The 14,323-nt window shown below is 43.9% G+C and overlaps 2 protein-coding genes across 2 annotated transcripts; both read right to left on the minus strand.

Annotated features, from left to right (window-relative positions):
- Window positions 1-1,279: 1,279 nt before the first annotated feature.
- SELENOS (selenoprotein S) lies at window positions 1,280-8,099 on the minus strand. Its single transcript, XM_082321846.1, has 6 exons — window positions 7,768-8,099; window positions 7,446-7,580; window positions 5,731-5,837; window positions 4,251-4,340; window positions 4,069-4,147; window positions 1,280-2,091 (listed from the first exon to the last, which is right to left on the minus strand). The coding sequence occupies exons 1-6, from the start codon at window positions 7,850-7,852 to the stop codon at window positions 2,012-2,014; spliced, it is 576 nt and encodes a 191-aa protein (XP_082177972.1). The 5' UTR covers window positions 7,853-8,099; the 3' UTR covers window positions 1,280-2,011.
- Window positions 8,100-8,170: 71 nt separating this feature from the next.
- SNRPA1 (small nuclear ribonucleoprotein polypeptide A') lies at window positions 8,171-14,323 on the minus strand. Its single transcript, XM_082321845.1, has 9 exons — window positions 14,188-14,323; window positions 13,430-13,577; window positions 12,843-12,921; window positions 12,413-12,459; window positions 11,561-11,663; window positions 10,940-11,019; window positions 9,594-9,669; window positions 9,081-9,174; window positions 8,171-8,388 (listed from the first exon to the last, which is right to left on the minus strand). The coding sequence occupies exons 1-9, from the start codon at window positions 14,267-14,269 to the stop codon at window positions 8,330-8,332; spliced, it is 768 nt and encodes a 255-aa protein (XP_082177971.1). The 5' UTR covers window positions 14,270-14,323; the 3' UTR covers window positions 8,171-8,329.

The raw sequence follows: 14,323 nt of genomic DNA on the forward strand, positions 1-14,323 counted from the left end.
GGCTGCTGTTACACTGATAGTCAACAGAAAATCCCAGATCGCCTCACATACAGAGCAGTATCTGTATCCCTACAAACAGTGTATTCAAAGTCAGCACTCATACGTATCGATGAACACAAATATTCCAAGCGTATTTAGAAAGAAGCGTTCAAGCAGCCCTAAGCTATGCTAATGAGACACTGATGTATACTGTAATGCCTATATACAAGCTCAATAACAGTAATCAGACCCAGGGCACTCGTATGCTGACAGGAACTATTTCACTCTTTGTCAAGGACAGCCTGGATTTTACTCATCTTTTGCATTTTGCGCACGTCAAGGCGATGGGATGGTTGGAAAGCTCATTTACGATGACCAGCTCTAACTTTATTTGCCCTCCACAGTGCTGGATACACACCAGAAGGATGAAGACCACACACGCTTCAGATACTTACTCCTTCCAGTCTCTCACTTGCAAGTTTTACACGTTCGCTAGCCAGAGGCTCTTTTCAGCACAAACAACCCTCAGCTTTTGTAGCGCACGAGCTGGCAGCAGGGTGAGAACACACCTCGGCACCTAGCGGGGTTACTCAGGGCAGCCGTGCAGCCGGGCTATCGGTGCCCACCCCGAGACACGTTCAGAACAGAAAGCAGCACAAAGTAAGTTCTTAATGTCCCCGAGGTGCAACCCTGATGCTGCACTGCTAAAGCTACGCGCAGTCCTGCTGCCCACAACACACAGACCTCAGCACAGTTTGTGGCTTCTCTTTTCCCTTTGAACACCTTGCAGTGTTTGAGTTGACCGTGCCCATGCATCCCCTCCTCCTCAAACCATATTTGTTGACAGTAATTTGGAAAGAAACCCGCTCTGCTCTATTAGAGCAAAGCCCTTTGTCACGTGTTTTCTTGATTTAGGTTCAAATACAGCTGGAGTGCTTACCAACCAGTAATGCAGTCTATCCGATTTCAGAATCGCTTACTGGGGGCGAGGAAGAGAACGGGGAGTTTAACTTTTTAAACTTGGGAAAACTTGATTTGGTCTTAACCTGAAGGTGATTCTTCTAAAGTCATGATTTGGAACACAGAACACCCAAATAAAACAAAACAGTTAAAAGCCAAAAAGAACAGCTGAAAACCCCCTTTTGTTTATGGAGGTAGTCAAATGAAAATCATTTCATTTGATCTCTCATCTTGCTTTATACACATTTATTGCACTAGAACATATGCCCCCTATATAAAAAGATGCTGTAGAAAACCACAAGATAGTAAATACTGGATTTATGATTTGTTTGCAATTATATTTAATATTAATAGTATTTTGTTTTTACAAAGCAGTTGAAATTAAAAAAAAAAAAAAAAAAAGGAATAGCAAGAACCCCCCATCTGCTGTCTAGCATCAGTAATCCTCACTGGTTTGTTTACCATTTATAAGGAAAACATCATTCAAGGTAGCTTGTCACAGAGACTCTTCTGCAATACCTGGCCTGCGGTGCAAATCCCTGGCGTTTGTCAGTTCCTCTGTTTTTTTCCAAAAGTCCCTCTTCCTATAATTCAAGGTATCTGACAATGACAATATTCCTCCCCTCTGAAGTACCTTCCAGCCAAACACAGTAAATCTGGTAACACATGTCTGAGGATGGTAAATATCCTCATTTTACAGGGGTAAACTGAGCGTAGATGATTAAATTTGCCTGAGGCCAGGCTTTTGAATAGCCAGCCACAGAACCCAGATCTCGCAATCCCAGGTGATTCACCTTGGCTGGAGACCATGCTTCCTCTCTACAGAAGAGTGAAAATTATCTGATTACGCTCAAATTGTTTCTTTCTTCATCCTCTCTAAGAGGATCAGGTCTTTTTCTTGTGTAGTACCAGCTTCTGCGTTACTATTTGGAAATGGTGTAAGTCTGTTTTCGAGTTAACACCTGCACTAAGCCCAGTCCCAAAGGAGTCACTGTGACACGCAATCTGTAGGCAGTAAGACAGTGGGTAAGATCAAGCCTGCTAGTGACACGAGACACTAGGGAGGTTAGCCTCATCCACCTGCTGACGGGCCTCTCCGGCCGGGTCTCCAGGAACAAGTTCCGCCTCCTTCTCCAGACAGGGGGTTATAGCCTAGAAGTACAGAGGAGAAATCCACCGTGTTAATATTCATCCTCAACAGGCCTTCACCAACACACAAGGAACACAAAAAAATAAATCTCATAAGTATTTGCACCTTGTTTAACTTGCTACATAGGCAGCGTTTTAAGGAAAATGAAAGCAGAGAAAATATCCAGACTTGAGAGAGTTTATTTTTGTAGTGCTAACAGTAAAAGCCATTGCAAAACACTCGTGTTTTAATTTGATCAATTGGGATTAAATTAAATTGAAATTGATTACCATTTAATTTCTCTAAGTCTGCACTAAAGCTTTAATGCTGCTCTGCATTACGATAGTAACTCTTGTTACAATAGTAACTCTTACAGTAAACAGAGTGTATCTGTTCTCCAAGAGCCCTAATAGTTAGGGACTTAAACTAATCATCTTTTATTCCAGTCCCGTAAGGAATACTCCAAAGGTCAAAAAGTGGATCCACTCATTACTCCCGTAAGATTTTTCAAAAAGAATTTGAAAAGTCAAGTATACGCAGTAAGGCAAACAGTACTTTAGTTGAACCTCCTAATGCCATAACTATAGGCAACTTCACTTTACGAGTACTACTCGGAAAGATACAACTTGACAGATGTCCTCAATTTGTTCTGTACGAGGCAAAAAAAAAAGAGAAAACCAAAAACCTAGCAGCCTTGCTAACCAAGCAGGTTTCAAAGCAACCTGTTCCACTGAACCTTCAAGCATCACCTCCATCTTTGAAGTTTATTTTTCCTCATACTAGCCAAGTTCGACTTTCTAGCTTAATTCAGCAGCTGAACAGCGCAGATGGTTCTTTCACTTCGTGCTGATCTACCTCATGAGAAGATCAGAGACCTCCAATTCCATCATCTGTTACTTAAGCAAAGATTTTGCTTAGGATGAAACTAGGACAGGTAGCAGCTGGAAGGGCGCCTCGGCCCAGCTGCCCTGATCCTGGTTCTTAGCACAGCTACTACCCATGCATTCCTCATCCCGCATCGTGGCGAATATTCTGTGCAAGAGCTATAAAGGATATTTCACAGTATCAGACATTAGCCTGCACTCATATTAAACAACATAAGGTGAATCAATTGGTCAGTTCCTTCAGATGTTGTCAAAAGCTATTAGTAAAAATATTCAAAGCAGAACTTTCAGCACTGAACTACTATTGAGGTTTAATATGTTTAATCAAGAATCTTCAGGTTTCATACATTTAATCAAGTGACTGACTTATTGCTGCACCCTAAGTGGGTTTCCCTTTTAGTCTGATACGATTGAGGCTGTCTAGATGGTCCCCTCCACTATGGAAAATTGTAATTAAAATATTAAACCCAAATTAGCGCTTGCAGGTATGGCACAGGCTGTTTGGCCAAGAGGAGAGAAAGGAGACTAGCTGCACGGCCCACCTACAGCACTGATCCTAACGCGGGCTACGTAAGGCCATATGATGAGATCCTCTGGCAGTTTGCAAGAGTTGATAAGAGTTTATACATCTGCAGGATTTATATAGTCAATAGGTCATTATTGTAATATTTGATAAATAAGGTCCCATTTTGCTTAATGAAGTCTTTCATCTTCCCGAATCTACATAATACAAAGTAAAATATCCTCTTCCCGCATTTAGTTAGTGCTACAGGTCATTGAAAGACAGACCAGATGTTAAAATACTGGACTTTTACAATAACGGGGGAGGGATCCCGGAAATATTGTAAGAATCTATAATTTTGAGTGACAAAAATCTCAGTAAATGCGGCAAAAGCATTTACAAGAAAACTGATACACTACTTCGCGGGGAAAAGCACCACAGAAACGTCCTGTTAAGTTTTGCACAAAGTGCAAAGCAGATCACACTGATTCGAGATAAAGAGCTCATTTGTGAGGCACTTTTTGTTTCCTCCTCGAAGAACAGAAAAAATACGTACAATGACTATGTACACAGCTGGATAAATACTCAGAATATCTTAAGGATTGCATACTTACCACCTCCTCGCAAGGGCTTTTTGTTTGGTTTAGATTTCGGGACTGCTGATGAGGTGGAGGCACCAGATTCTACTTCTTGCTGTTCACAAAAGCAAAAGTGACTCAGAAATTAACCAACGCGAATTTCAGCTAATCCAATCACATAAACATAATTGTAACCTGATGAACAACACAGTTGTTACCTGATTCAGTTTCAGGTTTCCTTTATAGCTTTTTCCTTCTTGCATACTTTCCCACATAGCTATCTTCTGCCTTCGCTTCTCTTCTTCAAGCTAAGGAACAAATCCGGGATATGCAAGACTAAGATTTCAGAACCAGTAGAATCGCCAGTGCTACAGAAACAGCTACAACAGACTCATCAAAAACCAAGAGATCTATCTTTATCTGACGCAGTATCTCCGAGCTTATGGAAGCATTTACTTTTTTAAACACCCACATCTTCCCAACCGCAGAAAAACCGCTGTCCCTCAATATACACAGATTGTGTCTGCAGCTTCTTTTGACCACTTGATGCTTTAAAACATTTTGAAAGTAAAACAGAACCAAGTGGCAAGCTTAAATCCTGAGTTTATAAAAAGTACTGAGTAACGAATATTGCATATGATAGTAATTTAATGCGCAATGTAGGGTTCTACAGAAGAAAGTGTGTTTTTCAAATGAACAAGATAGCCAGCTACATATTTACACCCCAATATACATTATCAACAGTTCTCCCAGCTCTCTTCTAAAGCAATTTATCCACAAAACCAAATAAATTAATAGTTAAGACAGACTGCCGCCTTCTCAACAAATAGAAAGGGAAGGAGGTCACTACTCCGTCCAGTCAAAGAAAGCAAAGCTCCCCAGGTCCAAGCACACTAGACCCAGATTTTCTATGTAGTGGCTATTTTCTTCCACAACATGACTTTTCATTCGTTTTTAATTGCCAATATTTCTTAAAGCATCAGCTATAAACTGAGGTCTGAATGTATCTGACTGCAAAAGTAAAAATAGAAGAAGAGCTGGGATTAATGAGCAATATTATTGTTACGCTGATCACATCCACTTTTCTACACTGCCCCACATAGCAACATGCTATTCCTCTTTAGCTCAAGCTGGAGTTCAAACCATTAAATTACAGCAACACTAAGCTACATTTCTAAGAACTAGTATTTGCCATTAAGAACAGAAAATACATGTATGTGGTAGTACAGTCAGTCTAAATGCCAGTAAATCCCCTCCAGCCACTCACTGCACATATAACTAAGTTTCCGTAGGTACAGATTTACCTGTAAAAAAAAAAAGATCAGGCCCACAGTGTCCCACGCACACAATTACTTGCGGAGAAGCAAGTGCCACAGAGATTAATTACTTCAGGAAGGGGCAGAATACTACACGTATCAATCATTCTATTCAACAAAGAGCATCAAGACATCAGGTCAGCACAGCATATGAGTATGTGCTTGCATCACTGCAGGTCCGTCGCGATACCTACCGCCCGTTAGTTACTGCTCTGTGGATCAAACCGTATCAAAAGTGAGCCAGATAAAGGAGGGGGAAAAATCCCACCACTCACATTCCAGCAGAGAGAGTGACTGTCCTGTTCTGGTACCTAGCATGGAATAAACCTTTCTACAACAGCAGCGAAGTACTCGACAACAAATTTATGAGTTAAAGAGTTACCTGTCTTTGTTTTTCTTTGTATCTTTCTGCTTGTGCATTCAACTCCTCTTGCATCCTGAGGCGAGCTGCTGCCAAAGCTTCCTGCCTTCTTACCACCACATCAGGTTCTAGGAAATTGGGAAAGAGTTTGCAAAGCTATTCAAAGTAAATTCTAAATGGTCTCCTCAAAGAATTGTAAGAAGGAAAGGCTCACATCTCTCCCTGCAGCTGCTTTGCAGAATATCACAGCTCAAGTTCAGTTTCCAGCTAATCTTTTACTGTAATTTACATGCTGATTTAAATTTCAAAACATTTTAATATTTTTAGAGCAATTACTTTAATGGGATTTTAATGAATAAGGACACCGATGTAATGAACCTATAAAAAACTAAAATTCACACTTCTAGGATACTTGCTTCTATTTCTGAAGGATTTATTTGATACAAATAATTTCAGAAATATCACCCAAGCTTTGCAGGGATTCCGTTTTTACCCAGAGAACTTCTTTTACGCAGAAGCATGAGGCAACCGGCCCACACTCACTCCCACTCCTCTGGCAATTGGTCCTGCTTGTTTCATTATGGCAGCGAAGCAGTGACAGATTTAACATGCTCCATCAGCAGAGAAATTACTTACAAATATCACACATATCTCAAGAGAAAACTTTTAGTCTCAGAAAATCTACATTGAGTAACCACCTCTCTTCATGGCTGGCCTTTAGGAGAGAGAAGTCAAAATAAAAATTATATCCAAAGCTAAACATTGCTCTCTTTTCTTCTCAGTAGCTGAAGTATCTCTGTTTGTTTGTCTCCTTATACATTTGCTACCATCCAACGATGAACACGCAAAAGAAATTTCAGTACTTTTAGTAATTTCATTTTATAGGCAGTTTTGGCAATTAAATCAAGATTTAATTAGCATTACAAAAGAACACCAGTGGGATATGGGCACATGAGTAATATTTTCTGGGGCCCATGTAGTGCCATGCCAAGATGCCAAAGGAATCAGCGCCAAGCACTTATTGTTTTGGCAGTTACCTAAGCACAGCCTGTGCTTTATGGCAGCGAGTCTGCAAATGAGGCAGGATCACGACTGTGTAAGACTTACAACCTATGCCACACTTGAAGATAACACAGACGAGAGGCAGTTACACCCCAAATGCATACAATCCTGCCAGAGCAGGAACTATGAAGGAATAATTGGAAGGAGAGAGACGATAAATATTAATAAAAACTTAATATTAGACAAAAGGGTTTTTTCCCCCGTATTTAGATTTGGATGTTTTGTTTTTCTTCCCTAAATCCAGAAGTTATTTGATAACTGCCCACAACTCATTTGAACCAGGTGGTTCTCCCAGCTTCTGCACTATCAAAGACCGGCCATCCCCTTGTTCTGCAATGCCCCGCTCCTCCTCTCCCAACCATATTGCTTTGGGACACAATCCTTCCTTGACACAACCTTTTAAAAACACTTCTCTTGCTCCGACCTTTCCCCAGTGATCTCTTCAGGAATATGATCTGGATGCTTTCGTGGGCCTAAACAGTTATCCTGAGCACGGCTCACCGTTCAAACCCCCCAGAACTGAATCTCTTTTTGGCTGTCATTAAATAAAGACTCTGTGTGTGCGGATCCGAGCAGCTGTCAGACGTCCCACCACGACTGCGGAGCGCTGGCAGGAACCTCGAAGAGACACAGGCTCCACCCTGTACAGCTTTAAAAAGCGAATATTTACTCACCCACTGCCGCGTCAGCTGCCGCGGGCCGGCTGCTGGGCCTGGCCGCCAGGCTCTGGGACACCTTCTGGACGAGGAGATAGATGGCGACGGCGGCCAGGAGGATGTACCAGCCATAGCTGGACAGCAGGGAGCCCACTGGGACGGGGACAAGCCGGAGGTGAGAGCAGGCTACGGGGGAAGGAGCCCGCCCAGCCAGGAGGCGAGAAGGGGGAGGACGCCCGGACGGGACCCGGCTCCTCTCCTCACGAGTCCGCCGCGCTCCCCTCAGCCCCGCCGCCACCCCCGCCTCCCCTCAGCCCGGGACGCCCCCCCGCCCCCTCACCCGTGTGCTGGAGGAACTCGAGGCCGCCCCGGCCCAGCGCCGCCTGCCCGGGCCCCGCGGCGGGCCCGCCGCCCCCCGGCTCCATCGCCGCCGCCGCCGCCGCCGCCTCACGTCCGGCAGCGCCAATCGCCGCCCTCCCCGTCCTCCCCCCCCAGAGAACCAACCAGGGAGCGAGGCCTCCCCTCGCAGGCCAATGGGAAGGCGGCAGCGAGCAAAGACGGTGACATGACCGCTACGCCGGCCAATGAGAGAGGAGGTGACGGGCGCACCGGAGCCAATCGGGGTGCGCGGGAAGGGTGCCTCCCTCTCCCGCCGCCATGGCCGCCCCGTCCCGCCGCCCCGCTCCGCTGCCGCCCCGCTCCGCTGCCGCCCGGCCGGGGCAGGGGACGCCGCACCGCGGGGAGAAAAAGGAAACGTTCGTTTATTGAACGCCGAACGGCGCAAGGGCGGGGTACGGGGGGGCGGCTGCCCGCGGCGGGGCCGGCCTGAGCCCCCTGCGGGGGGAGCGGCCCCGGGGCAGGGAAGGGCTGGGGGCGCAGCCGGGGCCCGGGCGCAGCCGGGCTCAGGATCCGTTGGGAACCGTGTCTTCCTCCATTTCCTCTTCGGCGTCCTCCGACGGGCCTGAAAGGACACGTCAGAGTTTCAGGGCGGTTACTGCAAGCCTTAGTTCTCTCCCCCCGCCCAGGGGCAATGGTAATTTTCACCCCTCTGAAGAGGGGCAGTAGCAACGCGAATTAAAAACCGCTACAGAAAAAAAAAAAAAAATCTACATAGCTCTAATACACAGAGAAGAGGCAATATTGCCGGTCTGCAGCTTTGATTTGTCCATGCAGAGACCTCTCGGAGATCCCTGAGACCTTCCCATACCCCCACCTGAGGCACTAATGCTCAGAGCAGAGTCCAGACATACTTTGTAATTAATCTTTTTTTTGTTTGTTTGGTTGGTTGGTTGGTTGGTTGGTTTTTTTGGGGTTTTTTTGTAATTAACTGGGATGAACTGTTTGGAGTTAGCCAATACAGCGAAGCGCTTAGGGCTGACATTTGGCACCTCGTTCTCGAGGGACGCCAGGTCTAACAGCCCTGAACTGCGCTCCAGAGGCCAGGCGGTTAATATGCCGATTGCACAGTCTTACGGATGCGATCCTCAATTATTCAGACTATAAAATTACACTCATTTTAAACAGTTTTTTCAACTCGCTAACTGTTTGGCCCTTCCAGGGTAACTCCCTACTGAGATCCCATAAAGCATCTGGAAGCAATAAAGAGAGGTAGGTTCTGTTTGGGAAACACAAGTAACAGAAGTAGAGAGTGACCTGATTTTCGTTCTCTGCCAGGAATCTGACCAGCCTGTAGTAAGCCTTTCAGTCGCTCCACTTCAGCCAAGGTCGTGGCGTTTGCTATAGCGGTCTAAAAAACAGACAAAAGAACAGGATGAATCTTCACATACAGTATTTCAGTCTGTTTAGAATAAACGTAAAACCAAGATTTTTTTCCAGTTAAGTGAAGCTAAGCTTTTATAAGAAAGCTCTACAAAATTCTAGGAAATTCTACAAATGACACAGCACAATCTTACATCCCCTCTTATCAAACAAGCCGCTCTATCCTGGGAGAGCTCTAAGCTCAGACCAAAGTTTAATTACAGTTCTCAAAACCCAGGTATGTCATAACACAAAAAAATTACAGAAGAAGTATCTAAAACAAAAGTTACGACACACTGTTCTGTTCATCTGAACAGAGTCCGGGGTGGCCAGGAGGAAGGAAACTTTTGTTCAGTTTGGATCCATGCCAGTTCTTTTCCTCCGCTTCTGTTGTCCTGCCACACTTACCTTAATTGCCTCAACATCCCCTGGGGAGGGCCCAGCTTTCTTTTTGTCAGTTGGCAGACCAGCACCTGGATTGAAGCTTCAAAGGAAAAAATAAAGACCCGTTACACCCTTTGAAGAGTACGTGCTTCTCTAGCTTCCAAACTAGGTTTGGAAGCATTTCATTCAATCAAGTGTAGTATCTTATCTTTGTTAACAAACTGATACAGTGAAGAATTGCCTCCTTCAGAAACACCAGCAACTTGTCCTCGCTGTCCCATCTCCCCCCCACCTTTTCATCTCCTCATAAAGAGAGGCGACTGTAACTTTATAAATTAAGCAGTTGACAAAAGCTGTTCGATTTGGATGTTGTTGAACACTCAGGTGGTCTGTCGCCGTTACAAAAGCAGGGTGGATAAATACAGAGTGACTGAAATTCAGTTTCCTCTTCTCCTATGTCTAATATATTACAACAGCCTATATGAAAGCCTACACTAGACTGGATGTAATCTTAACGCTCAAAAGAAAAAGGTTATCTGCTGCTGCTTTAAGAAAAAAAAAAACCTGTAGTCTGCGAAAATGGATGTCACTGAGTAAGCAGCTGGAAAGAATTTCCTGAAGTGCTGACCCAGCATCAGTGCTGCAACCTCTTTTGCAGCTATAGAAAGATTTTCTTCGTATCTGTTTATTGAGCCGTTTAGTTCAATCACCTACTTGTTCTAAAACTACCACGGACCTGAACCCTTTGCTACTCATAAACTAGAGCTAGAGTCTATCTATTATCGTTTTAAATACTAAGTATGTTCAAGATGTTTTTTTATTTCACTATGAATTTGGAAATGCTGTTCCTATACATGATCCGAATTCTGGTTTCCAAACAGGTTGATGAAAGATTAAACAAAACCTATGACGTACCACTTTAGAATATATGCTTATTTAGTTTAATTCTTAAGATTTTCATTTGCATTTATCCTCCTAGCTACAGCAGATTTTACAGTTTATATTCCCTGGCAGGACAAAAAATTTTAATTACCAATTATCTAGAAAAAAAAAAAAAAAAAAACAAAACCAAAATAAACAATGGCCACCTCTCTGCAGTTAAATAACAAAAAGAAGAAATAAAATGAAAGTTTCCTGCTTGTTGGCTTAAATCAATCCACCCTGACCAAATCTCTCTTTCAAAAATATTTCTGAGATGTATTCACCACCATCCAAAAATCGGGATGCTTGGACAAGGCACCTGTGGCTACCAAAGCTTTTAAGGCATCCTGCCAGCAGCTGGTATTTCAGTTCACTGCCTAATACCTCACACAAAGAAAGTGGTGTTTCTGAAGGAGAATGCCAGTGTAAATTTGTTTTTTTTATCTTACGTTTTTGTTCTCCTGGCAATATCCTTTGCAAGCTGTGCACCCCGTTTGCCCTTGAACATTTTCTCTGCCTCCTGTCGCTCCTACAGCGATACCACACACACAAAGTTAATTTAAGAACATTGCATTTTGCAAAGCTTCTGTCTTTGCAAAGAAAGACGCTTTGGCTCATCTTCATCAGTGAACATTGGTACGGGGAGACCAGACGTAAGAACAAGCACATAAACATTGCCCAAATGCTCAGACTCAAGCCGTAACAACCCAGTAAGAGCTCTTTCCCACACTGCATCTTCACTGAAAGCAGAGGGCTCTGTTGCGATTGCTCATTTCTTTCTCTAGAGGTCTGTCTTTCTACCAACACCAGAGGGCCAGAAAAGAATCAGACTAAACAAACAAAGGTAGTAAAACTTAATTAAACATAACTATACAGACTATATCCTTAACAGAATGAAACCATGAAGGAAAACAAAGAGGCTGTTTTAGAGCCACTCATGATACAAAGTTTCAATAAAATTTACAACTATGGCAAAAAGCTCACTGTTACCGCTGAATTTTCAAGAACGTAACAAGGGAAAAAAAAAAAAAGTATACATCTTGTGCTGAATCAGCAGAAAGCAGACTTACTTTGAGTTTCACTTTTTGAAAATCCAGCACTCTGACCTGGGGAACTTTGTGGATTACATACAATCTGTAATGCTTCTTATTTGTTACAGGATTCCTTAAAATGCTACAAAGTAAATAAAGGTTATAAAGAGGTTCTTAATATAAAATATTTTAAAATATACCGATATTGAAATACATTAATATACTTAAAATGCATTCATCTGCCTTCTGCTATAACAGACAACAAAAAACACCACGAAATAAGCCTAGTGACAGCGTTCTCTGGTACTACAAAAATATAGTAAAAACTTGCACTTTAAAGTATTTTATCAATTAAGTCGATTTTATTGAAGAACAACATGAACTTTACACCAAAATATTAAAACAAAAACCCCAACAAATAACTAAACCATCACATTTCCTACCTGAACACTGATCAACCAAAAAAATCACAGGACAAATTGCTTTTCTTTATTTGTCCCTTGCACCAAATGTAACGTTACTGAAAAGTCACTGTTTGCATGTATTTTAAAGCATTTTGTAACAACAGTTTAAACCTTTAGTTTTTAGTTTCTTAAAGGATAAGGTTACTTCAGTCCTCGCATATTGATTATTGTAGAGATGTTGCATCTCATTGGTCCAACAGTCTGTCAGTAAAATGACAGCCTCAGTCATTTACTAAAGCCTCACCCATTAAATACCAGGTATTTCTGAAGCATAGTGGAAAAGTTGTTTATCGATTCCATTTTTAAGCATAAAGAATCTGTCACAGCTCATAAAAAGGAGAGGATTCCAGATCAAAGCAAAGAGCCAGGCCAGCAGCAGAGTTCAAACAGCAGAAAAAGAGTAGCTTTTCTTTTTAAGATTACATACCTCAGGTAAGTCAACGATTTAATAGTTGATAACGGATCCAGTTCACCCTACGTAATGGGAACACAGTAAGAAATTGTAAGTCCATTTAGTGAGAATCAAACATTTGAAAACAAAGTTCCTGAACTCGTATCTATTTTAGAGACCCATTAGAATTACTACAATTAGTTTAACAGGAAAATCACTAAGACTTTGTGACTGCTGTTCCACTGCATGCTGCAAATTATGTTCGTTAAAATATGTATGCCATTAACTACTACCGAAACCATATGATGTTACTCTAAAGAAAAAGAAAAAAAGGCTAATTAGAAAAACGACTAGTACCAACTATTACCAAAAGCATCTGACAATACTCAGGAAAAACGTTCATTAGAAAGATTGTCATCAACACAAATTTAAGCTTGTTTAGATTTATCCTGCGTCGATAGCTTACCAATTCAGCAATGTTGTTGTTGGTAAGAATGAGCTCTGTCAGGCTGGGCAGAGCCTGTTCAAGGTTTTCACCAATCCGACTAAAGAAGAACAAAAACCAAAGGTTTAAATTCGCAATTAGCAATGCTGAAAAGACATGCAGAAATACGATACCATAGGGGATACCCCCAATAAAACAACCCAGTCTGATGCTGGCAGAAGCTTGGGTTAACATCCCCTACAATACTTCTTCTAATAAAGCTGGCAATAAATACCAGCCGTCGCTGTAATTAGATGCAATATGAGATTTATGTTCATTCACTTGCAGGTATCCCCATTTTCTTGTCTTTATGGGGATGATAAGTTAAATCCAAAGTTCTGGCCAAATTCCAAATTCTGCATCTCATTGTCCAGTCTAAAAAATGAAGACTGACTTTTGCACTGAATGAAGCAGGCAACTTGAAGAAGGCCTATGCAGTACTCAGTGCCCATTTTTTTTCCATAAAACACTTCTACACCTCCCAGCACTGAACGACACATGCACTCGTCCCTCCCAAGAGCATTTTCCTCTGCCCCAGGGCCCCATCTGGCCAAAATACAACCACTTACCAAATCCTATTGTTATTCATCAGAAGAGTTTTCAGCCTTCTCAACAGAGGGAACCCATCCAGTTTACGGATCTCATTGTCAGAGAAATCAATTGCATCAAACTGGTCCAGAGTGGCACCCAAGTTCTCAATAACAGGGATTTTATAGCCTGGGGAGAGAGTGCAAGGCAGGGATTAGATAGTGCCCACAGGAGAACAGAACAAAGCAGGAGACAGAGTGTACAGGGGGCATATCTGGACGGAGCGAGGATGCAGATAGTCTCAGTCAAAACACCTCCAGAACAACTCTCCCCCACATCACCTTAGACCAAACTCTCCCGCCCCTCAAAGTCAGCAGCCCCCGCAGCCTTTTCACAGCACCCCTCTTCCTCCCCCTCAGCAAACACCCCAGCTCCCTCCCTGTATGCACCCCCTCAGCGCAAGTCCACCTTTCTGGCATGTCCCTGCTGTGTCCCACCCCCACCACTGCAGGTTCCTCCCACATTTTCCCCAAATTCCCCTTCCATCCCACCCCCTCACCCCGCTCCAGATTCCCCTACCACTGGAACCTCTTTAACCTCCCGCCCCCCAAGCGCCCCGGCCATTGCAGGCCCCTCCAGCAACCTCCCCCCCGGGTCCCCCCGTCCTGCCGGAGCCCCTTCTCCCGCTGCAGGCCCCAGGCCCCACCACAGGCCCCAGCCCGCCGCAGGCCGCTTCCCGGCACAGGCCGCACCGCCCCCGGCACGGTGCCCCCCTCAGAGCCCCGCCGAGCCCGCCCACCGCGCAGGTCGAGCTCGCGGTCGCGGACGGCGTTGGTGTACTGCGCCGCCTGCTCGATCAGCTCCGCCGTCAGCTTCACCATCCCGCCGGGCCGCGCCGCGCCGCGCCGCTCCTCACCGCCACCAGGCCGCGCCGC

The sequence above is a fragment of the Platalea leucorodia genome (assembly GCF_965183815.1).
Source record: "Platalea leucorodia genome assembly, chromosome: 9".
Classification (NCBI taxonomy): Eukaryota; Metazoa; Chordata; class Aves; order Pelecaniformes; family Threskiornithidae; genus Platalea; species Platalea leucorodia.

What these genes read in the sequence shown, in the direction of transcription:
- SELENOS (XM_082321846.1), bottom strand. Translation starts at nt 7,852, where the DNA reads ATGGAGCCGGGGGGCGGCGGGCCCGCCGCGGGGCCCGGGCAGGCGGCG. An exon ending in CGAGTTCCTCCAGCACACGG is followed by an intron (nt 7,581 to 7,767) that starts GTGAGGGGGCGG and finishes TCCCCGTCCCAG; the next exon opens with TGGGCTCCCTGCTGTCCAGC. An exon ending in ACAAAGAAAAACAAAGACAG is followed by an intron (nt 4,341 to 5,730) that starts GTAACTCTTTAA and finishes TTTGTTCCTTAG; the next exon opens with CTTGAAGAAGAGAAGCGAAG.
- SNRPA1 (XM_082321845.1), bottom strand. Translation starts at nt 14,269, where the DNA reads ATGGTGAAGCTGACGGCGGAGCTGATCGAGCAGGCGGCGCAGTACACC. An exon ending in TTCAAAAAGTGAAACTCAAA is followed by an intron (nt 11,020 to 11,560) that starts GTAAGTCTGCTT and finishes GTATCGCTGTAG; the next exon opens with GAGCGACAGGAGGCAGAGAA. An exon ending in ATTGCCAGGAGAACAAAAAC is followed by an intron (nt 9,670 to 10,939) that starts GTAAGATAAAAA and finishes TTTCCTTTGAAG; the next exon opens with CTTCAATCCAGGTGCTGGTC.